This window comes from Heloderma suspectum, chromosome 12, assembly GCF_057233095.1.
Source record: "Heloderma suspectum isolate Gila_16-S chromosome 12, 16-S_ref, whole genome shotgun sequence".
In the NCBI taxonomy this organism is placed as follows: Eukaryota; Metazoa; Chordata; class Lepidosauria; order Squamata; family Helodermatidae; genus Heloderma; species Heloderma suspectum.
This window is the reverse complement of record NC_139469.1, coordinates 5038260-5063710: the sequence shown is the minus strand read 5'-3', so window position 1 is coordinate 5063710 and position 25451 is coordinate 5038260. Positions and strand designations below refer to the sequence as shown.

Sequence of the window (25451 nt, the reverse complement as noted above, 5' to 3'; positions counted from 1 at the left end):
ATCGAGATAGATAATTGCTGGGTGCCACATTTTAAGACGGATATTGGCAAATTGGAACCTGTCCAGAGAAGAGCAACCAGGACTGTGGAAATCAAGTCCTATGAAGAACAGCTGAAAGAGCTGGGTATGCAGGGCCGGCCCTACCATTAGGCAGAGTGAGGCAGTTGCCTCAGGCAGCAGTTGCTGGGAGGTGGAAGCAAGGTATTGGAGGAGAGAATTGTATGCCACACGGCTTGCTCTACACCCCCGAAGATAGCCTGCTGCTTTCAGATGCGGTGTACGGCAGTGTCGCATTTCCAGTGTTAAAGATTTCACTGCCATCCAGTTGGTTTTTGTACATGGAACAGGTGCCATTTTGTTCTTTGCCTCAGGCAGAAAAAAGTTTTGGGCTGGTTCTGTGAGTATGTCTAGCCAGGAGAAGATTAAGGGGAGACATGATAGCAGTCTTCAGGTATCTGAAGGTGATATTTGAAAGTGATATAAGCAGAAGATGGAGCAGACCTGTTCTCAGTTGCTTCAGAGGGCAAGATTTGAACTGATAAGTGGAAATGGCAGAGAAGCAGATTTTAGCTAAACATTAGGAGAAACTTCCTAATGGTGAGAGCAGCCAAGCAGTGGAACAGACTGCCTCGGAAGGTGGTGGGCTCTCCTTTGATGAAGGTACTGAAGCAGAGGCTAGACAGACATCTGGCAGGGATGCTGTGGCTGCATCCAGCATTGCAGAGTCTGTACTGGACACTGGGTTGGACTAGATGATCTCCAAGGTCCATTTCAATTCAAAAATTCTGTCTTATATTTATATTTTAGAATATATTTCCTTGCAAGAGGGAAAAAGGCGGGGTATAAATGCAATAAAGAAAAAGAAAAATAATAAATTATATTAGTATTACATTTCTATACCGCCTAGTAGCCAAAGCTCTCTGGGTGGTTCATCGTTAAAACCATACAATACAAGGTGATAAAATACAATATGAACATTTAAAAGTTTAAAACTAACAGCATAAAAAATTTAAATAACCACCAAACAGTACCTAGCTACGGTGCAAAGATTTAAAATACAGAACCAGATTTAAAACAGAAACCACAGGACTAAAAGGCTTGGGAAAATAAAACAGTCTTCACCAGATGCTGAAAAGAGCACAATGTAGGTGCCAGGTGAGCCTCCCTGGGAAGCTCATTCCACAACCTGGGTGCTACAGCAGAAATGGCCCTGTTCTTGTAGCCACCCACTCACTTCCTTTCGGGGGCTCCTGGAGTAGGACTGTTGAAGATGATCTTAGGGTGTGGGCAGGTGTATGTGGGAGAAGATGATGCTTCAGGTAGATATGAATTATAGAGACACTTCCATGTCCAGAGGTAGTGTATCTTAATGAAGCTGCCTTACACCTGGGTCAGACTATTTGCTCCTATAGCTCAGTATTGTCTGCTCTGACTCTCCAGGGACACAGACCAATGTGGGCCATTCCTATCCTTTGCTACCTGGTCCTTTTTAAACTAGAGATCTCAGGGATCAAACCTGGAAACATCAACATGCAAAAAACGCATTCTAGCTGTGTCCACTCCTCCTCTGAATACTAGTTGCTGGGGAGGATGATTTCCTTCATGTTCTCCTTGCAGGCTTCCCGGAAGAATCTGGTTGGCTGCTGTGATTGTTCACTGCTTTGCACTTCCTTTCAGAAGGAAAAGCAAGGTATGAACATGAAATGGAATGAAATGAAACAGGAAGCAGGACCAGATAGACTCTGGGTTTGGCCCAGCTGGACTCCTCTCATGTCCTTCTGATGCCTGATGGTAGCTGCCTCCAATTGTCAAATTTTGCCAGTACAATATAAGATTATTCTGAGAGGCTCACTGAGCCAGAAAGAGTCTCTGCCACAGAGGCTCCACAGAGATCATCAATCCTGACCCCTCTCCCCTTTGTGTTCTAGTCTGTACAACAGCCCCTCAACCACAGATCAATCAACATAAGATAAAGCTTGGGACTTGCACACCTTGGAGAATGTTCCTGTTGTGTTTTTGGTCTCTATAATAAGCAGAAGTCCAAATCCGCTGCATTTTCAAAAGCATTGTACAACTCTCTTCTTTTGTTTTTGTTTTTAAATGTTATGGGAGCTTTGGTGCTGCATGAGGACTCTAATGAGGACAAGGTTCATGCTTTCTCCTCAAGGGAAGGACCATCGGTACATTATGCAGGGCCCTTCCAGCCCAAAGACAGCCCTGCCACCATCCTCTGATGGACAGGAAGAGCCCCTGACAGTACCTCTGTCTCCTTAGCCTCACAGAAGTCAAATACTACAGATGCAGGTGAAGGCCCTTTAACAACCCAGTTAGCTTCTCCATGGGGGTGAAACCAACTATACTATATGTTTTGTCAGGCTACTGAAGGCTTCAGTTGACTTTAGTAGCTCCCTGCTAAGACAACATCCTCCTATAATTATCCTAGTAGGAGAGAGTCTCAGCCAGCAGGGCTCACTTGGAGCTGTCCATGGTCCTGTTTTCTTCTACCTCCTGCATAAGAATACATTTGGCTTTACTTTGCCTGCTATGACTTGACTTCACCTACCTGGACTGGACTTTACCTGCCCTGATTTAATTCCATCAGACATTACTGGCTTCCCCTGCAAGCCCCAAGTGCCCATAGAATGGGGATGCTTACCAGTGACTCCGCAGAAAATTAAGTGTCACGATGACAGCTCCTAGGCAGTAACAGGCCATGTATGGAGAATGGAAGATGTGTGTGAGAGACCGAGTCTTGTGCTCCCATCTCCCTACCTGATTGGACAAATGAAAAGAAAAACAAGAGGTGTCAAAAACAGGCGCATCAAACAATGCAAGCAACTCAGACAAGTTTCTGCTTTGCATGAAACTTCCCTTCTTTAAGAACAGAGGAGTTGCAGGACTGGATCAATGGTCCATCCAGCTGACCATCACACCTACCTGTAGGGCATTGCTGGAATTGAGTCTGTCAGGCATCACTAGACCTGTTTCCTATTCACTGTGCCACCAAGAGAGCTGGTTAGAGAGAAGAACATTTTAACACAGCATCCCACGAAGGCAAGAAAAGGGATGTAATAGGGATGCTGTTGTACCAGGGACCAGAACATCACCATCACCATAACAACAACAGCTTATATTGCGCTCTGTACCAGAATGCATTCCAATTCTCTCCCAAACACATGACATAATGATATAAACAAAGTCAGTAATGACACATTAAATAAACAACTAATCAAAATTTTAACTACTTACAACTAATCAGTTAAAACAACCAACCAATTTGAAACCCAACTACAAACTGATTGTATCTCACCCCGTACACCAATGCTTATGGCTCCGACTTGAATGAATAAGTTTTCAAGCCTCGTTTAAATTTGCTCAACTCTGGTTCCATACGGAGGTGTAGAAGGAGAGACTTCCACAAACGTGGGCCAAGATGAGAAAATGCCTGGAGCCCAGAGTTTGCCACCTTAGTCCAAGGTACCACCAGGATTCTGGAATCTGTAGACCGAGCTCTCCTAAGAGGAGCATGCCACACAACCAACTCTGCCAAATAACTGGGAAGGGAAAAATGCAGGGCCTTAGAAGTCAAGACAAGGAGCTTGAAATGTGACCTGACAGGCAACCAATGCAGTGCCTAGGGACAATCCCTGGTAAAGAGGGGCAGTTGGAACCTGCGTTTATTTATTTAAATGTCTATCCCACCTTCTCTCCATGATGGAACTCAAAGTGGCATAGATGGGGTTTCTCAACAGTCTCCCTTCCAGACACTGACCATACTGCGCACAATTAACGAATTGATGAATTTACAACAGTTGTACACTGCTCCACATCTAAAACAGATTCTGGAGCAGTAACATAAAAGGTAAAAGGATAGAAAGATAAACAGAATTAAAACACCGTATTAGAATTGCTCTTTTAAAACAGAATACCAATAAGAACCATGGCTGGTCAGTCAAGGAAGGCTTCCTGGAAGAGAGCTGTTTTCAGGAGGTGCTGGAAGCAGCACAGTGTTGGCGCCTGCCTGACCTCTGGGGAAGGGAGTTCCAAAGAAAGGGGGCCATCACACTGAAGGCTCTTCTCCGAGTGGACTGCAGTTGGGCCATAGGTCCGTGTGGAACCACCAGGAGCATGTGCTGGTTATGATCTATAAAGCCCTATATGGTTTGAGACCAGGCTGGCTGAAAGACCACCTTCTCCCATACAAGCCTGCCTGGGCTTAAGATCTTCGGGAGAGGCCCTTCTTTCGATACCGCCACCTTCAGAGGCACATTTGATGGTGATGTGAGAGAGGGCCTTCTCAGTGGCTCACACCCTCTCTGCTGTCCTTCCACCTCCAGGCAAAGACCTCTTTATTCAAGGAGGCCTTTGCAGTATCAGTGGGTCTGTTGGGTTGGATGCTGTTTTTATTCTATTCTTGCTGGGGTTTTGTTGTGTTTTAAATGCATGGTTTCATTCTTGTTTCAATCAAGTTTTATTTATGATTATGAGCTGCCTTGTGTGTCATTTCTTCTTGGTAGAAAGGTGGGGTACAAATCAAATCAATCAGTCTATCAAGAGATACCTAGACTTGCTTAGCTTCAGCAAGCTGGCTGCATCATGCTTTTGGACAATGTTCTGGGACCTGTTGTTCTCTTCTCCCTACCCCACCTCAAGCTCAGCCTCTAAATCAGGGGTGGACAACCTGTGGAGCCCCAGATGTTTCGGCCAACAATTCCCATCAGCCCTTGCCAGCATAGCCAATGGCAAGAGCTGATGGGAGCTGTAGACCAAACCATCTGGGAGCCACAAGCTCCACACCCCGGCTCTAAATATTCATGGTTTTAGCATACGCTACTTATCACACTGCAAGCAGAGGCCGGGATGAAACATCGGTGCAGGTACAGCTCACCTTGTCTCTCTGTCTTGGGACTGGCCTGAAGGCAAAACTGGCCATTGGTCCAACACGCCACTTGCTTCACAAGGCATCAAAGCTGGGAATCTATGAGTGGCTGATCAGATGGCTCATGCAATGATAGCTTCACAATTACACAAGTGACAAAATGCAGATGCATGATTCCTCTCTTTTGCTGGTATATAAATAGTTTGCAGTTGTAAATTAAATTTTGAAAAACAGAAAGCATGTGTCACCGCGTTGCTATAACCGCAGCTCCAGGCAAGACGTGTGTGGGGGGGGAAATGGGGGCTCGGCCAAGTTGCCATGTCTTGCAGCAACATCAGGTTTGGATCCACACCAGGCTGCTGAGTCACAGGGAGAGCAGAGCCCTATATCAGACGTGCAGGCAAAATTGATGCCTTTTAACTGTCTCTTGGAAAGATTGATGTTGCTTGCATGGAACGCTTCACTTGCAAAGTCCAGTTCAGATGCAAATCCAGATTGCTGCTTCTGATAGATTTTGGGATCTAAGGAAAGCTTTATAGTAGCTAAGACCTGGGAAGTCCTAGGTTCAAATATCCCCTAAGCCCCTCTTCTTTTTTAAAAGGCCAAGTTTCTTGCCCTCATCACAGAGTGCATATATATGCTTGGAAGTATGTGGATAATGGCAGATGAGATCACTGAGGCCAGACCTGAGTCAAGTTCCCAATAGTTTAGGGCGGGGCCCTCTTCCCCTCCCTGTGATTAAGCAAAGCTAGAATAACCTAAGCAAAAAAGCATAATTAGCAGTATCAATTATGCACATTTGCTCAATTTGCATAATTTATGAAGGTTGCAGAATACAGAATTCTCAGTTCAGAATTGTAAATTTCTTTGGACATGGGGTAAATACGGCATTGTTTTTAGGAACCAGGAAGTCCAGCTTTGAGTCACCAGATCTAACATATACCTTATACCAAAAAAGAATTATTTGTCCCATTCTCCCAAGATAACCTACTTTTCATGTTACAGGTTCTTCACACTACTTTTACCAGCTTTCTGCAGAACTGGAAGTGGATGATTCAATGCTTACATTAGTTGCAAGTGAAATTTTCAAAGAAAACATGTTTTTGAGCAGGTGTGTCTGTGCTGTTTTTCCCCATTAGATATTTTCATTTTAAATGTTGAACATCCTGACTGCAAAACTTTTACAGTGAGCATAACATTTGCTTACCCCTGCTTGTTTTTCTATTTTAAATAAAAGCTCTTCAATTTAATCAGCTGGAAATGCCACGGTTTTCTTTTCTGTGCTCCTCAGACCACAGATACTTGCAATTCGTTCATATTTAGTATTTGTTCCAGGGACATGGATATACTATTTCTCCATCGTCCGGGCAGACCTGACTTTTAAACATGTTGCATTTTAATTTATGCAACCTTGGCTTTGAAACCCGGCTCCCACGTTCTATTTTATGCCATTCCATTTTCATCTTTGGCTTACCACAAAGGCATGGTGCTACACCCAATACAGATGTGCCAGACCTGCGGAGGTCCTTTACCCTGCTCTACACTAATCTGCCTGTCTGGGTCCTTATACGGCCTGAGCCACTGCAGCCTGGGACCACTGGCCTGACACCGAAGCTGTCCCTATACATATATAATGGCAATAACGAATGAACAAATGAGCGAATGAGCGAATGAATGAACGAATGAACGAATGAACGAATGAATGAACGAATGAATGAACGAATGAACGAATGAATGAATGAACGAATGAACGAATGAATGAACGAATGAATGAATGAATATTGTTGTTGTTGTTGTTGTGCTTTTAATTTTCTTTTTAGGCTATGTTTTAATTAAGTGCTTTTAATTGGGATTTTATTGTAAGCTGACTTGAATGCCATTTTTTGGAAGAAAGGCGGAATATAAATGAAACCAGCAATGGGAAAAGCAATCCTATAGCCCCTAGACAGCATCCGGGGCGGGGGGGATAGGATAGTTTGGATTCCTGGATCTGAGGTCACAGACAGCGCTCCAACCTCAGACCCAGGAGTCTGAGCTCCCTACCCCCTCCCCCTCCCAGCCAGCATGGAGAGAACCGTGCTGGCTGCATCTCTGAGCTCACAAAGGCGACCTCGGAGAAGAAAGAAAGGGGGTGGTTCTGTGGGTAAGGAGGGGAGGGGACTGGGGAAGTGGGGGTCTGAGCTATCCCCACCCTCCTTCCCTCCCCATCCACTCAGCCCTAGCTAGATGAGCAAAAACCTAGCAAAAATTCAGAGTCAGAGACGTGTGGAGGTGAAAGTCACCTCCACGCTCTTCCCACTTTGCATAGGATGCCCATCAGCCTCTGAATTCGGAGGCTGACATGAATCCTGATAGGACTGCATCCTAAATAAATAAATTAGCAGGAGGGCTACCATTTTGAATTTCCAGCCCTCACCCCAAGCTAGAGCTTGGTAGAGACTAGGGATGTTGGAGAAATCCTCCACAAACCCCAATGAGGCCAGATTCTATTGAATCCAGCCCCCCGAAGTCTGTGGACGATCAGATCCTCTACCTCCTCCTCTGTTGCGAAGTCCTGCCTGCCGCCAGCTCCAAAGCCCCAGTGATACAGCCGCCATTGCTGTATCGCTGGATGGACTGACGAACTGTGGACGCAAATGGCGGCCAGTGTAGCGGCTGCCATTTGGTTCCCTGCTCTTTGATGTGATAGGCTACGTAAATCTTTACGTAGCCTATTGTGCGAAAGAACAGGGATGCACATACGTCATTTGCGTCTCTGTTCCTTCGCTACGCCATTTGCGTCCCGGCTCTTTTCGTGATAGGCTACGTAAAGATTTACGTAGCCTATCACGGCTAAAGTAGGGATGCAAATGGCGTCCCCTACGCTGGATGCCATTTGCAGCCGCAGGCTGGCAGCGGACAGAAGTCCGGCTGTGGACGGGCCTGGCCAGCGGCTTTGCGGACTCACCGTGGAGCGGAGCTGGCCGGGGAGGATTCCAGGGGGAGGGACGGATCGCCTCCCCTGCCCCGCGGACACCCTGGATTGGAAAGGTAAGTTTAGTTTGTACACCCCTAGTAGAGACACACAGGTCTGCAAAAAATAATTAAAAACACAAGGAGAGAAATGGTGGTTGCAAGGAAAATGAATTTCTAAGGAACTCAGCTGGGGGGCGGATTAGGGGCTACCTCGCAGGTGTTCTGGTGAAGAAACAAGCTTGCCACTGAAGATCTAGTTTTATTTGTTTATTTATTTACAGTAGTTGTATACTGCCCCATATCTAGAACAGATTTTGGAGTGGTGAACACAAGAGATAAAACGGTAAAAGGATAGATTAAAAGACCAGATTAAAATTATGCTATTTAAAAACCAGAATACCAACAGAAACCATGACTGGCCAATTAAGGAATGCTTCCTGGAACAGTGCTGTTTTGGTGCTCATCTTTTGTTCTAATGACGGGAGACACAAAACCCAAGCACATGTCCCCAGCTCACATGATCAGATCGACAGGCATTGATTTTTGTGTGATGACTTCCTTGAAATGGATTTTGTTCCCTCCAAGCCTAAGGGATTCACTGATCCTTTAGGCACGTGTTTTGTGCTTTGTGTTTTTTGTTTCATATGGCTCCTGAAGTGAAAGAGAAGGAGGAATCCAATATAAAACAGCCATCACGCTCTTGGCTCACAAGACGCTCAGCAACAAGAACAACTCAGAAGCCAAGAAACACAACTACATACCAGATAACATTTGGATGGTGTCTTATGGTGTGTGGGCTACCCAGTTGTGGCACGGTGGCTAGAGTTTGGATGGAGGGGAGAAACTCGGTTTCAAATCCCCTCCTCACTTACAAAACTCACCAGATGGCCTTGGCCAAGTCCTTATCTTTCAACCTGACCAGAGACAAGTAACTTCTCGCTTCATCCAACAAGCTTGTTTCCCAAACTTGATCAGGTGTATCTGAGATTAACCAGATCAAGAGAGGATACAACGGCTTTAAGGACAGACCCCACTCAGAGGGGTCAAATCTCTACCAAAAGTTCAGGGCTTCAAGAATCAATGTATGGGTAGTGGTCCCTGAAACCTCTCTCAAGCCAGACAACACAAATATGGTATTAAAGAATATATATTGATTGCTCAAACAGTCTAAGAGAATAAAGAGCTTTAGCTAAGATGAGATGGATTACCTAAATACACACAAGTTATAATTATTAAGAGTCTAATGAAAAGAATAGCAAGCATATTGTCAACGTAGTAAAACCTAGGTTCCTCTCAATCTAACAGTCAATATCAAAGCTTCATATTTACCTAAATGGAAGGCCTGGTGGGCGAAGCCAGTCTGAGCATGTATGGCAGGTTTCTCATTCTCCAGGGATCTCTCTCTCTCCATCAGGTCAAACCCTGGTCTTTTATAACTTACATGAAGTTGATGACCTCATCCTTCACTTCAGACCTGGTCTTGCCACTATTCCCATTGTCCTCAATATAACCAGGCCTGCCAGTGACACCAGTAACACCCAGACAAAGTATCCCTGCTAAACCAAGCAGTGTGCTGCTTCCAGTATTTGACCGACCCTCTCATGGAACCCTTCCTTCAGTTCCGAGAACACATTCCATTACTCATAGTCGTCCCATAACACACACACATGGAACTAGTCACATCTACAAAAATACAATACATCCTTATCAATTCCATGCAGTACAATGCATATTCCGCTACAAACCTACCTACAGGATTGTTGTGAGGATAAAAGCCATTAATGCAAAATCACCAAATTCGCACCTCCTGAACCTGAACGCAAACTGGAACACCATTTGGCATTGCAGTCTACATATCCGACGTTTACGATGCAGTTGCAAACACACACACACACACACACACACACACACAGGTACATCTTTAAAATGCGCACAAAATCTTTACTCATTGGAAAAACCACTTAAAATGTGTATGTTTACAGAAGTGTGCACAAAAGTGCATATACATTTTTTTAAAATGCACACCAAAAACCAGTTTTAATTTATTTATTTTTTAAATGAGGATGCGAATCTGTACAAATTTTCATGTGGATGAAAAAAAATCACAATCCGATGTGGAAGCAAGACAAAAGCAAAACTTAAACATGAAAAATTGTAACCCTGTGCAAAATCAAGTTTGACAGATTTGCCCATCTCTAGTCTGGGCTCACCCACCCAGACTGGTTGGCCACTGGGCCTTTTCTAGAGTGGGAGGGCTATAACAGGCTACCTACTTGGGCTGGGAACTTGCCTGAGCAACAAGATCTTCCTGGCTCTGTTTTGTTTTGTTATTTGGCTCTGACTCCTGGCTCCAGCCCCCTGTCACAGTCGCTGCTTCCTGGTTCCCTTCCAACAGTTGCTCAGCCCTGACACAATGGTCTCTAAACTGTGTCGTGGGGAAACCGGGAGTTCCTTGATCGCCCATCAATGGCTCCTTAATGAGACGGTTCAATAATGGTGGACAACTTTCTCTGAAAGATGGCTTTGCCTTTCCACCCATTTTCCTTGTAGGGTATGCTCGAGACCATATGTGACATTACACGTCTCTCTCTCTCTCTCTCTCTCTGTATATATATATATATATACACACACACACACACACACACACGAACAGCCCTGGTGGATTAGATCAGGGGTCCATCTGGTCCAGCATTCTGTTCACACAATGGCCAACCAGCTGTCAACCAGGAACCCACAAGCAGGACATGAGCACAACAGCACTCTCCCACCCATGTTCCCCAGCAACTGGTGTACACAGGCTCGCTGCCTCTGGTACTGGAGGTAGCACATAGCTATCAGGACTAGTAGCCATTGATAGCCTTCTCCTCCAGGGATTTTCCTAACCTGCTTTTAAAGCCATCCAAATTGGTGCCCATCACTACATCCTGTGGTAGCGAATTCCATAGTTTAACTATGTGCTGCATTTAACTATATGGCGTTTGTAAATATAATAATGTGTTCCTGTTATAAGTCTATGGTTATGGTGAGTGTCTCTAGAGTGAGAATGAGGTGAATGACAGGAAGAATGGTAATTTGCACTGGCTGAGTGGGGTGTGTGTGTGTGTGTGTGTGAAGTGTGTGTGCTATAAAAGTTGGGTGCTGTGCTTGTGTGAGGCAGACAGGAATATGATTTGAGATGGGGCATTGATGTGATAGGGTTTGGATTAGAGGGAGATTGGATGAGTTAGAGATAAAGGTCTGCAGTGATTGTGTAGTGATTGATTGAGAGTGTGAACTGGAGTACTATGTATGAGAGAACATGCACTAGTAGAACCATTAAGAGTTACTTGCTTACTATTCAACAACTTATTGCTGTATTTAATAATGTCTTGTTTGTTTATACAAATTCTACGCCTCCTGCACTTGGCTACATAAGGGGAAGGTAAAAAAGGAAACAATATAATATGATAATATAAAGAAGTGTGACCTCACAGCTTGAGGACAGAGTAAAGGGCTGGATCTGAGTCTTAAAGGTCCTGGTGGCAGCGTGACTGTGTGTGGGAAATGTGTGCCCTGCTTGGGTGAGAAAGGCCTGAGAGAAGAGGAATTCTCATGGGGAAAGGGCAGGAATGCCACACCATACTCTTAGTTCATGCGTAGCTACAGCAGGGCCCAACAGACTGGGCACTGCTCTTCATGAACTGAATATGGACCCATGGACATGCCCCCAAGCATAAGAACAGCAGTATTGCTGGGGAGACCACATGGTCCATCTAGTCCAACATCTTGTTTCCCACAGTGGCCAACCAGGTGCCTCCAGGAAGCTGACAAGTAGGGCTTGTAGGCAAGAGCCCTCTCCTGTGATTGCTCCGCAGACAGAAACTGATATTCAGTGGCATACTGATTCTGCATCTGGAGGTTCTACCTAGCCAATATAGTGGCTGGGTTCACACAACATGCTAACCCACACTCGGTGGTTGAGTGTGGGTTGTTGTTGAACCATGGGTTATCGTGTTGTCAGAACACAGCGCGTTTTCCTCAGGGTGGCTTGTTAACTATGCAATGTGGCCTTAAAAACCCAACAACAAACCATGGGTTCTTGAGGTGGCTTGTTTGAGAAAAATGAACCACACTGCATGGGTAACCAGCCACTCTACGGAAAATGTGCTGCGGTCAGACAACACGACAACCCATGGTACAACAACCCATGGTTCAACGACAACCCACACTCAACCACTGAGTGTGGGACAGCATGTTGTGTGAACCCAGCCAATAGCCACTGATAGACTCATCTTCCCAGGGGGTCCTCTGCAATGCACAGGAATCTTGCGATAGATGTTCAGGGTCTCCTGGACAGGTTGATGTGACCTGTTGACTTGGAAAGGGTTGGACGTAGAATGTTGGAAACCTCTGCAGGACACACAAGTTATTATCAAGTTATCTGGCGTGATGACGCTGCACATAGCTGCAATCCCCACCAGACAGCCTTCGTGCCACGAAAGACAGGGCTTGAAAACCGAAGAGCGACTCAGCTGAAGTCAGACTCTGATATTATCTGGAAGCTGTCAAAACATCAGCCTCCCGGTTTTCTTTTTTTCTGCCATCAAAATGACATTGATTCCTGCGCTGTTCCAAGGGGGGGGGGTGGACAGCAGCAGCAGCCGCTGCCTTGCTTCGTACGTCATTGGCTCCTGGGCTTCAGATGGGTTCTCACGCAAGCAGGCACTTTGCAGAGGCAGGAGAAGGAGGAGAGGACCGAATGGTGGCACGAGCGGGCCACGATGCCGAAGGAAAGGCCCCACATCCTTCAAGCTGGTAACAAGCATGGCGATGATTAATGGGCAGAGGAAATGAGAAGCAGGCGGTGGCCAGGGGGAGAGGTACTCTGCCTTGAAGTCTGTTACTCCGCCATCCATCTCCTCTCACAAAATGGATTAAAGAATGAGGGAGATGCAGCTAGATGCCAATTTCAGGTGGAAAGGAGTAAACAAGGGGCCTAAAATGAAAACCCAAGCCGATTGTCTGCAGATGAATCGCTGTGTCCCAAGAAATCTAGCAATAAGCTGGGGGCTCGTTGGTGTGTGATGCTCAAGATAATCCATCTATTATTTATGGGAAGAGCAATCCTATGACTCCTAGACAGTGTCGGGGAGCGGGGGGATAAGGTAGTTCAGATTCCTGGATCCGAGGTTGGAGACAGCGTTCCTATTTCAGACCCAGGAATCCGAGCTCCCCGCCCCTCCCCTTCTCGGCTGGCACAGACAGCACTGCCCTGGCTGCCTCTGCGAGGTCACAAACAGGACCTTGGAGAAGAGGGAAAGGGGGTGGTTCTGTAGGCGGGGAGGGGACTGGAGATGGTCAGAGATGATGGGGAGTTGTAGTCCGAAGACACCTGGGGCCCCACCCCTGCTTTAGAATCATACATCTCTGTGCAGGTCCAACCCAAGACATTTTCCTGCCTGACACAGAGCAGCAAATGGAGCCCCCCACCCACTTGCCTGAGGATCCAAAGACAGACAAGTTATTTTGGTACATGAGGCAGAACATCCCATAAGCACCTCTCCCCATCTCTGGCAGCAGAAATACAGTAGTAACAAAGTCAATAACTAAATATTTGCTGCCCTTTTAGGACACCCCAAATCTGTTCTGGGCACTGCACTTTAAGAAGGATGCAGACAAGCTGGAGAGGGTTCAGAGGAGGGCAACAAGGATGATCAGGGGACTGGAAACAAAGCCCTGTGAGGAGACACTGAAAGAACTGGGCATGTTGAGCCTTGAGAAGGGAAGACTGAGGGGAGATAGGATAGCACTCTTCAAGTACTTGAAAGGCTGTCACAGACAGGAAGGCCAGAATCTCTCCTCGATCATCCCAGAGTGCACGACACGGAATCATGGGCTCAAGTGATAGGAAGCCAGATTCCTGTCTGGCTGGACAGCCGTCTGTCAGGGATGCTCTGACTTGGATTCCTGCATTGAGCAGGGGGTTGGACTCGATGGTCTTATAGGCCTCTTTCAACCCTACTATTCTATGATTCTATGACTCTGATTCTATGGTTCTATTATCCCTATGGGAAACCCACAAGAAGGACATGAGCACAACAGCACCCTCTCACTCATGTTCCCCAGTAACTGGTATTCAGGGACATGCCTGAAGACTCTCTTTGGAACCTATTGCCCGATCCTCACCGAGTGATGCCTTGCTGAGAAACCTTGTAGCTTCTCAGCCTAGCCACTGTAGGACCATTTTGAGGGGAAATCAAAGTGCCAGCCATTTTCCTAACTTCTGAGCTCCCTGGAGAATATTCTAATGAAAAGAAGACTGAGGGGAGATAGAATAGCGCTCTTCAAGTACTTGAAAGGCTGTCACAGAGAGGAAGGCCAGCATCTCTTCTCCATCATCCCAGAGTGCAGGACACGGAATAATGGGCTCAAGTGACAGGAAACCAGATTCCAGCTGAACATCAGGAGAAACTTCCTGACTGTGAGAGCAATACGACAATGGAACCCATTACCTCGGGAGGTGGTGGGCTCTCCCACACTGGAGGCGATAAAGACGAGGCTGGGCAGCTATCTGTCAGGGATGCTCAGACTTGGATTCTTGCATGGAGCAGGGGGTTGGACTCGATGGTCTTGTAGGCCCCTTTCAACCCCACTGTTCTATTATTCTATGCTGCCTGAGACAACTGCTTTACTCTGCTTCATGATCAGGCTGGCCCTGTCTGCATGTCAAGGCGTGCCTAATTTTTCTTCTTGCCATTGCTCTGCTTTCGCTTAAAGTCAATGGAAAACGAGAGGAGATGGCTTTTCAGCGCGCTTGAATGAAAACGAAGGTACACACGATGTTATTAGAACCAAATTAAATATATTCAGATGCATCCCAAGGCAAAGGAACGTAAGCAAGCAGGACTCAATTCCTCCTTCAGCCCCACATTTCCTAGAAAGACATTGATCTCCATGCTCTGATCCAGAGATCAAGGGGTCCACTTTGAAAAAAAGACTGCTGTGCTCCCTCAGGGTTAGAAACCAGCCCAGAGGCAGTAGCGAGGCACCTCATGCAGAGATGGCCTGGGGTGAAGGGGAAAGAATACAGTGACACTTCGTTTGCATGAGGCATATTTTGAAATCTCCAGGGCTGCTTCAGTGACAGAGTCAGACAGCAAAGGCTGGTGGCTCTGACGTCAGTGGGGCTGTGAATCCGCTCCGGGTTTCAGTTAGAACTCCAAAGGAGCTATCCAAGCTGTGGAGGTTTGGGTTTCAGTCAGAACCAGCCAGAACTCTGAAGGAGCTATCCAAGGTGCTCCAAATTCAATGGGGCGGTGAATCCTCTCTGGATTTCAGTCAGAACTCTGAAGATGCTCTGAAACCCGGGGCGGATTTACCACCCCACTGACATCAGAGCCACCAGCCTCCACTGCAGTCAGACTAAGCAACCACCCAGGCTGCCAAAAATGTTGGGGTGCTGACCTCAGCTATGCTTGAAAGAGTGGGGGGGAGGGAGATCAAGGCTTCCTGCACTTGTATTTACCAGGGACAGCTGTTGTTTTCTGGTCCCCCACTAAATCATGCTTCTTGTTTTGTCTTTTTTTTTGGCATTGCTAAAATGTCGTTCACACAAGTTGCTTGAATCTATGGGGTTCAGCAACCTCCCTCAAATCTCTACAACAGCCTGGTACCTTCCAATTATTTTGGACTACAACCCCCAACCCCTTAACCCTGACTACTAGTCATGCTGGCTGGGGCTGGTGGGAGTTGTAGTCCAAAACATCTGGAGGGCACCAGGTTGGGAAAGGCTGCTGTAGACTGAAGCTGAATCTCCGCATGGACGGAAAGATGCACCTGACCTCTAGCAGAAATATGCATACATGCAAGCACATGAACGTTAAGGCCCCATGCAGGGTCTAGCTTGCCATTCCACAAAAGAGGAAGCACAGCACCACAAGAGAGGGCACATATTTGCATAAAATGTGCACATGCTACTCACACACACACACATGTAGAAACAATTGCTCTGATTTAAATAGAAGTACAATACGTCTCACCATAGTGGGGAAGACTGGCGAAGCACATGTGCTCAGTTTTATATTTAGCTGCTAACTGTGGATGAGCAGGAACTCCAAGGCTGGCGATGTACGGATTGTATAAAATCCATCCTGCCTGTGTTTCATGGATTCTCAGGTGCCTTTTGCTCTGTCCTCTGCCCATCGATGGAATCAGATTTTTGCTCGTTTCTAAATTTGCACGAATTCATATTTGCATAAATGTGCAATTCCGCACATATGAAAAGGCACGAATTCACCAAAATGCACATTTTCACGCTTTAGCCTATGGGGGAAATGTGCATTTTTGGCCAGGCTTTTAAAAAAATCTTGCATATGTCTCTACAATGAAATTTGCCCCAAATTCAGGAAAGTTAGAAAATCGGTCCGCAAGTCGGTGGAATCCACCCAACAGAGAGAAAGCCAAATCTGAACTCATTTGGTTCTGTTGTGGATTTCTCTGACATCCCTATCCAAGGCCCAGCGTTGCTCTCCCTTGTTAGGGTTCTTTATCTTTAAACCAGAATTGGACTGGAACAACCCTTCTCTATAAAGTAGGTCTCCCTATAGCTGGGTCTAGCCACCATCTTAATTTTCCACAATGCTTCTGATTACAGGAAGCCAGATTCCGGCTGAACATCAGGAAAAACTTCCTGACTGTAAGAGCAATACGGCAATGGAACCAATTACCTGGGGAGGTGGTGGGCTCTCCCACACTGGAGGCCTTCAAGACGAGGCTGGACAGCCATTTGTCAGGGATGCTCTGACTTGGATTCCTGCATTGAGCAGGGGGTTGGACTCGATGGCCTTGCAGGCCCCTTCCAACCCCACTATTCTATGATTCTATGATTCTATGTAGCACTACCCCAGGCACTGTGGGATATCAGAATGGCGGCCAAGTGACCCAGCCACCCAGTGCTGCTCAGAGCACTGCCAACTGCTCCCTGCCTCTACCAGCAGGGCCCACTGACAGAGAATGAGGTTCACCAGAGGGCAAGTTGCCCTGCGCCCCCTCAAAGCTGGAGCCAGCCCTGGTAACAGCGGAAGGGATGGGGCTCACAAGGTGATCCCTGGGAGAACACAAGCATGTCCCTATTTTCATCTATGGAATGCTGGGAGGCTGTAAATATCCCCTGAATTCTAGATAACATAATCAAAGGCGTTCTTATCTCCACCAGCCGTCCAGGGGAACAGACACGATGGAAAAGGGGAGAGAAGTAAAGCAGTGGCAGCCCCAAGAATGAGACAATACTGCCCTGGACAACTCTTTATCATGAAAGGTGCTATTTCTATGCTGCTCAGCAACTAAAAAGAAACACAAGGAGGAGGGGTGGGGTCCAATTTTAATTTGCAGGCGGCAGAAAACAGATCATGGGGCTACCCTTGGAACTTTTCCAGCGTTTGGGTATAAAGATACGGGAGTGCTCCAGCGTGTTATGTCTTCTTCTTTTTTGGTAAAAAAAAAAAAAAAAAAAAGGCATCACATTGAACAGTTAATTTGAGTTGCTGCTTCTCAGACATTTCCAGACCACATTTTTCGTCCCCTGTAGGGTACAAAACGTGGCTTGTGTGATCTGGCATCTTTATTTTGGCTCAGCTCCACGACTGCAACTTCCTAGATACAAGTCTACCTAGCTTTTTTTTAATGCACTAATTTGTACATCCAATGCACATCCACAGATCCTTCAGATGCAGGCACAGCCTCAGATCAATCCAGGATTGCATGCAGATGAACACTGCCTACCCGCCAGAGATGCCACATGATGGGTCCATGTGCTGGGTCCAGAGGAGGAATGGAAGATCACTGCCCCTTCATGGATCACTGCCTTGTTGTGGCGAAGGGGCTTGTGTAACTCAGTGAAGCCATAAGCTATGCCGTGCAGGGCCACCCAAGACGGACAGGTCATGGTGGAGAGTTCTGACAAAATGTGGTCCACTGGAGAAGGAAATGGCAACCCACTCCAGTATTCTTGCCAAGAAAACCCCATGGAATGTATCACAAGGCTAATAGATACGACGCCGGAAGATGAGCCCCTCAGGTCGGAAGGTGTCCAATATACTACTGGGGAAGAGCAGAGGGAATTTCCAAGTAGCGCCAGAAAGAGTGAAGCGGTTGGGCCAAAGCCAAAAGGACACTCAGCTGTGGATGTGTCCGGTGGTGAAAAGAAAGTCCGATGCTGTAAAGAACAATATTGTTTAGGAACCTGGAATGTAAGGTCAATGAATCAAGGTAAGCTGGAGGTGGTCAAACATGAGATGGCAAGATTGAACATTGACATCTTGGGAATCAGCGAACTAAAATGGACAGGCACCGGCGAATTTAATTCATTATATCTACTACTGTGAGCAAGAATCCCTTAGAAGAAATGGAGTAGCACTCATAGTCAACAAAAGGGTGGGAAAAGCAGTACTGGGGTACAATCTCAAAAACGATAGAATGATCTCAGTATGAATCCAAGGCAAACCATTCAACATTTCAGTAATTCAAGTCTATGCCCCAACCACTGAGGCGGAAGAAGCTGAGGTTGATCGGTTCTATGAAGACCCACAACACCTTCTAGAACTAACACCAAAAAAAGATGTCCTCTTCATCATAGGGGATTGGATTGCTAAAGTAGGAAGTCAAGAAATCACTGGGATAACAGGCAAGCATGGCCTTGGTGTATAAAATGAAGCAGGACAAAGGCGAATAGAGTTTTGCCAAGAGAACACGCTGATCATAGCAAACACTCTTTTCCAACAGCACAAGAGGCGACTCTTCACATGGACATCCCCAGATGGTCAATATCGAAACCAGATTGATTATGTACTTTGCAGCCAAAGATGGAGAAGCTCTATACAGTCAGTAAAAACAAGACCTGGAGCTGACTGTGGCTCAGATCATGAGCTTCTTGTTGCAAAATTTCGGCTTAAATTGAAGAACGTAGGGAAAACCACTAAGCCATTCAGATATGACCTAAATCATATCCCTTATGAATATACAGTGGAGGTGAGGAATAGATTTAAGGGATTAGACCTGATAGACAGAGTGCCTGAGGAACTATGGATGGAGATCCGTAACACTGTTCAGGAGGCAGCAACTAAATCCATCCCAATTAAAAAGAAATGCAAGAAAGCAAAGTGGCTGTCTGATGAGGCTTTAGAAGTAGCTCAGGAAAGAAGGGAAGCAAAAAGCAAGGGAGAAAGGGGAATCATAGAATCATAGAATAGTAGGGTTGGAAGGGGCTGATAAGACCATTGAGTCCAACCCAACTCTTCAGTTGGGAAGATATACCCAACTGAATGCAGATTTCCAGAGAATAGCAAGGAAAGACAAGAAGGCCTTCTTAAATGAACAATGCAAAGAAATCAAAGAAAACAACAGAATGGGAAAGACTAGAAGATCTCTTCAAGAAAAACACTCCGGGAGAGAGCGGAGGACAGGAAGGCCTGGCGTGCTATGGTCCATGGGGTCATGAAGAGTCGGACACGACTGAATGACTGAACAACAACAACAAAGAGGCTTCAGATTTGACATGAAAAATCTGATCTTGGAAGCATGTGCAGAGCCATGTGGAGGGGTGTGCCATGCTCTTTCAAGTCCATTATGCGCTGTCCACCTCAAAACCAGCATCCAGAGCTTTTCCTTCTGGCTGTGTATTATGAGGGGATTTAGAACCAGGAATACTAGCAAATACACTCTAGTACATTATCCCCCCGCCCTCGTCATACCGCTGTGACAGTTCACAAAAAGAGGGAGCCATCTGTGCCTTAAGGGTGCAGTCCAGGTGAGTTTAGATAGAAAAAAAGTCCTACAACTCCCAGCATTCCCCAGCCAGCATGGCTGGCTGGAGGATGCTGGGAGTTGTAGGACTTTTTCTGACTAAACATGCATAGGATTGCAGCGCCTCATGTTCGTAATCTGTTGCTCTTTGCTGCCCCCTATATACAGCTGGAGGTACTCCAGCCTTGGACCTTTCATTCATTCATTCATTTATTTATTACATTTAAGAATATAAGAGCCCTGCTGGATCAGACCAAGGGTCTATCTAGTCCAGCATTCTGTTCACATAATGGCCAACCAGCTGTCGACCAGGAACCCACAAGCAGGACCTGAGTGCAACAGCACCCTCCTGCCCATGTTCCCCAGCAATTGATGTACACAGGCATATCATCTCTGGTACTGGAGATAGCACATAGCCATCAGGACTAGCAGCCACTGATAGCCTTCTTCTCCAGGAATTTGTCTAACCCCCTTTTAAAGCCATCCAAGTTGGTGGCCATTACTACATTTTGAGGTATCGAATTCCATAGTTTATACCCACTTTTTTTCCTCTTGCAAGGAACCCAGGGGGGCGGACATACAACCCTCTTCCTCCTCTCCATGTTTATCCTCACAACAACCCTGTAGGCTGAGAGTCAGTGACTGGCCCAAAGTCACCCAGTGAGCTTCATGGCTGAGTGGGGACTAGAACCCGGATCTCCCAAGTCCCCGTCCAACACTCTAACCACTACGATACACTGGCTCTCAGTAGCTGGTCAGGTGATATGACAGGCCAATATTGTTATCGTTGTGCCATTTAAATCCCCTGAAAGATCCACTGGCCTGGATCTTCAGTTCTGAGCACCTCGTCTCAGGCTAGGGGGGGCGCTTTTGAATCGCAAAAAAGAGAACACTCACCACCACCTCCCAAAAAGAACTAAAGAGGACACAAATTTGCATATGCTGCTGTGTGTGTGTGTGTGTGTGTGTGTACGCACACACGTGCAAATTTAGAAATATTATAATTTAAATATAAATGCAGTACATCTCACAATACTGTGGAAGACTGTGACCAGGTGACCTGCGTGCCTACCTGTTCAGTCTGTTGCCCAGGTATTCTTGACAGGCAGGCAACAGTTCTTATCACCCTTTACTTTTGAACCGGACTTGGACTAGATACATACAAGAGGCCTTCAAATCCAGGACTGTTCTCTGTAAAGTAGGATAACCGGCCACCCTAGACCACATAACTCCAGAATTCTCCCCGGCCCAAATATAAACCTACTTGAGATCTGCCTTCAGTTTTTGAGGCCCTTCTTGGTGGCTCTTCGCTATCAGAAGTGTGGTTGGCACAGACAAGAAAGAGGACCTTTTCAGTCGTGGCACCTCACTTGTAGAACAGCCTCCCAAGGTGAACTTTATGCCCCTCCTTGCTCACTGTGAAATGGGCCGTTAAGACCATGGACATTTGTTAGTCAGAGCCTGTGTGGGTAAAATTTATTTTGCTGTCTGCAGGTGCTTTTATGATACTTCACACGCACACACACTTATGCATTCCTGTGAAAAATGGTGATGGAACGCATATGGCGCTGTGTGTAATTTCCCCAATGACGAATCTAGAAGGAGTAACGTTACAGCTAGCCATGGATCCAACCTATGCCAAAGCTGAAAAGACCCTCTCCTTGTGGGAGAAATGGTCCTAACTGTATTCATTGTACCACCATCTGGAGCCCTGTTCCATTGTCAGTGAGTGAGTGAGTAAGAGTGTGTGTGTGTGTGTGTGTGAGAGAGTGAGAGAGAGAGACAGAGAGAGAGAACAAACATTATTTTAATCAGTAGTGAAAATAGCAGGAGAGCAAAGTGGGAGAACAGAACAAAACAAAGCAACCCCCAACACTAATTAATTTGTACAAGCAGGCAATTAAGAGAAGATGGTATTTGCATGAATTCTCTAATGAGCCCCTTTAAAATACATCCTACTACGTGTGGCCAAGTCATATAGGAACGTTCAAGGTGCTTGTGCCGACGAGGGAACGAGGAGCAGTCCTCAACAAACCAAGAGCCAATTAGCCAACGTTAATGAGGCTGCTTAAACAACACTCAACTCGCTACTAGCAATTATCCGAGATCAGGCCGCAATCATATTCCCCACGTGCTGGGGGAATGTGTGATCAAGAGCCCGACTTTCTGAGTTAATTTTCCTGGCCTATAGTCTTGGAGGGGAATGTTCTCTTCTGGTAGGACTAAACAACAAAGAAGCCAAGACAATGTATGTTCGTAGAAACTAGAGCTCTGTGTAAATGCAATGATGCCCAGGAGAGCAGAAAAGTTATAGAATAGGTCTGGGTGGTGAATTCCATTTCCTAAGCATCTCTGCTTTCTTTTCTGAAAAAAGACAGTTTCTCGCCCCTTTGATTACAGAAATGGGTGTGAAAGTGCATGCGCAACACCCGATGAAATGTCAGAAGCAGCAGGAATTGGCTGAATCAGATAACCAAAAATTCAGGGGTGAGGTGCTAGCATCCCAGGTGGTTCTTTGCCCCTGCCCAAGGCAGTGAGAAGCCAAGTACATTATGTAACATAGTAAACACAGTAAAAATTATGCACAATAAGAGAAACCAGACAAGGCCAGTTAATTTGTATAACCTGCATCATTTATCTAGGTTGCAGACAGAGCCATTACTCTGAAAGGCTGAAATGCCTCTCCTAAGCTGTCTTTACTGGCAGTAACAGCTTAAAACCTGTGCCCTTTTGCCTTTGACCCTACCCACCACTGGAATGTAGCCCCCGAGAACTTCCCTGAAATGGACTTTGGCCCTCGACATGAAGGAGGTTCCTCACCCCTGCTGTATATAGATATTGTGATGGGACTCATAAAGAACATGAGAACAGCCTTGTGTCAAGGGCTCCTTGGAGGCCTCTCTCAGTCTCATCCAGTAGCCAAGTCCAGACACAGACGAAGGGATTCTTTTCAAAGCTTTATTCCTCTTTTACAACTTAACAACTCTACTGTTAGCAACTAGATATGAGCAGCAGAATACCTATGCCCTAAGTTGGAACAGTTGGTCCCCGTTTGAAAGGGAATTACTGGCAGACCCCTGAACTTAAGGACTAGGGAGAGTCCCTCCCCTCTTCCCTTGGATCCTCTGGGCGCAGCCATTGTTTGCGTGCCAACCGGGCACTACGCCTCCTTTCTGCGCCCTCCATTTGATGCCGTTCTCTGCGTCGGCATCGTGCGTCCATCAAGTCTGCTTCCCGCGCTCTGTCACTCCCAGGACTGCTATCTAAGCTAGGAATGCTGGTGGAAGGAATCTCCATCAGCTGTTGGCCCTGGGAAAAAGGAGCGCGCTCCTCTCCCAGGAGTGACTGCTCTTCCTCAGAATCAGAACTACTCTGGGATTCTATGGGCGCAGTGTCCACCCTGACATCTTGCTAGGACAGGGCCGGCTCTACCATTAGACAGGAACATAGGAAGATGCCTTCTACTGAGTCAGACCCTGGCTCCATTTAGCCTAGCACTGTCAACACTGACTGGCAGCAATGGCTCTCCAGGGTTTCAGGCAGGATTCTTTCGTAGCTCTACTTGAAGACAGATGCCGAATAACGTAGCCAGCCAACCTCAGGAAGCTGGTTTTAGGTGTCTTGAGAGGACAGCAAATTGCTAGTTAATTTGTGCTTGTATTTTTACCGCCAGGTTTGGGGGAAGAGGTGCTTGTGGGATTTTCTGCCTCAGGTGCCAACATAATTTGGCTGGCCTGAGGTGTTACACTTTGACTTGGGTGGTGGTGGTCACCATTTGCTGTTTCTCCTTGTCTTGGGCTGCCCCTGTTGCTGGATCAGAGCAAAGGTCCATCCAACCCAGTACCCTGTCTCCAGCAGTGGTCAGTCAGATGCTTCTGGGAAACCCACATGCAGGGCATGAAAGCAATCACTTTGATCCATAGTTGCCCTGCAGAAAGTGGTATTTCAGGGGCACAATATTGCCTTTGAACGTGGGGGCTGCATACAGATAGCCATCTTGACAATCAGTCATTGATGGACTGAATCCCCACAAATTTGTCCAATGGCCTTTGCTTCCAGCAAAAATGAATGTTTCCCACTGCTCTTGTTCCATCATTGGAACAGAAAGGATTGTGAATCCTTCTAAACCGCATGGAACATTTACCAACTTTTACTGCTTTAAAAAAAAAAAGTGTGTGTGTGTGTGGGGAGGTCTTTTTAAAAAGAATCAAAACTGGGTAATGAGATGGGGCTTTCGGGAATTCACGTAAACACTATTAGAGAAATGAAAATCCCTTATCAAGCTGTTATATCATGCATGGATTTAAAGGAAGGGCTGAGGGAGAAATAATCTCCAGAAACCAGGTGCAAAGGCAAAACAACATCCTAGACCTCATGAAACCTGTATCTATTTATTTTTCCTGAACTGTGTTTATTTTCCTTGGTCCTGAGCACACTGCAGTGAGGATAGCGAAGTCAATTCAGTCTAATTGATTTCCTTTGGCATAATCTTTTAGGGCATACTCATTCATGGACTGATAAGCCAAAGCCACTCAGAATTAATTTAAAGACTAAAACCAAAACTCCTTTTAAAACACAAACAAAGACCCTGCAGCAAGGAAGAGAAGTGGCCCAAAGTGACCTCAGGGGTTCTCTACGGTCACTCCGCTCCCACATCAAAGAAGTGGATAACTGTTTGTGAAAGATCTCTCACTTTTTTAAAAATATAAAAGAACATAAAGAGGAACCTTTGCTGGATCACAGCAAAATCCATCTAGTGAGCATTCCGTTTCTGAGAACCTCACAAGCAAACAGAGGTGCACAAACAACCTCACATTCAGCTCAAAAACAAGAGGGTTTTTGAAAGCTCAAGGGCTTTTGCAAGCACTCGGAAGGTTTTGCCCCCAGAACTCCTCCAAAGTAGCCCCTGTGCCAGGGGTGCTGAACCGCTTTTCAGCCCAAGGCCCAAATTCAATTTCAGAGAAGCTCTCGGGGTGTGCATTCCAGTGTTGGGTGTGGCCAAAGGCAAAAGGTAAAAGATAAAAAGGTAAAGGTGTCCCCAACCAGTCGTGTCCGACTCTAGGGTGTGGTGCTCATCTCCATTTCTAAGCCAAAGAGCCAGCGCTGTCTGAAGACGCTTCCGTGGTCATGTGGCCGGCATGACTAAACACCGAGGTGCACGGAACGCTGTTACCTTTCCCGCCGAAGCAGTACCTATTTATCCACTTGCAATTTCTTGCTTTCGAACTGCTAGGTTGGCAGGAGCTGGGACTGAAGATGGGAGCTCACTCCATCTTGCGGCACTCGGGTCTCGAACTGCTGTCCTGCTGACCTTCCGGTCTGCAGTTCAGCGTCTTAACCACTAAGCCACCGCGGCGGCCCCTAAAAAGGCAAAAGGAGCAGGCCCCAAATTCCAGCATATTTTAGCTTCAGGCTCTTCCTGCCAGGCACTAAGCCTTAGGAGAGCCATTTCAACCTTTCAGAATGGGGAAAGAACTGTGCAAACAGCAAGAAATCACTAAATGATTGGTGGTTGGGGGAAAGGGTTTGGGGCATGGCCATTTGGGGAACACTGGAGAGCTGGAGCTGAACACCTATGTGTTCAACTGAACACCTAACAGACATGTTGGTGCTGGGGGCTTTGGCAAAACTGAGGTGGGGGGGCATGCTCACCTTGATTCTGCTGGTGACAATTTGAGCAGGGCCCCAACCCAACATGTGAGGCATGAAGGCACCAGCTCTCTGCTGTTGCATGCCCCCATCATACTCTTTTGAACTCTTTTCACTACCACGGCTAACAGCTGATGGCCCGATCCCCCATGGATTTGTCTAACCCTTTTCTAAAGCTATCTAAGCTGGT

At 46.4% G+C, this 25451-nt stretch overlaps 1 protein-coding gene across 4 annotated transcripts in view; it reads right to left on the bottom strand.

Annotated features, from left to right (window-relative positions):
- The window catches only part of PEMT (phosphatidylethanolamine N-methyltransferase), a 119469-nt gene that overhangs the window by 59602 nt on the left and 34416 nt on the right, over positions 1 to 25451 (bottom strand). For all 4 annotated transcript variants that reach the window (XM_084818169.1, XM_084818167.1, XM_084818168.1 and 1 more), the window contains exon 3: positions 2657 to 2772. In XM_084818169.1, the coding sequence (XP_084674295.1) occupies positions 2657 to 2772 (116 nt within the window). The remainder of the gene's footprint in view (positions 1 to 2656; positions 2773 to 25451) is intronic.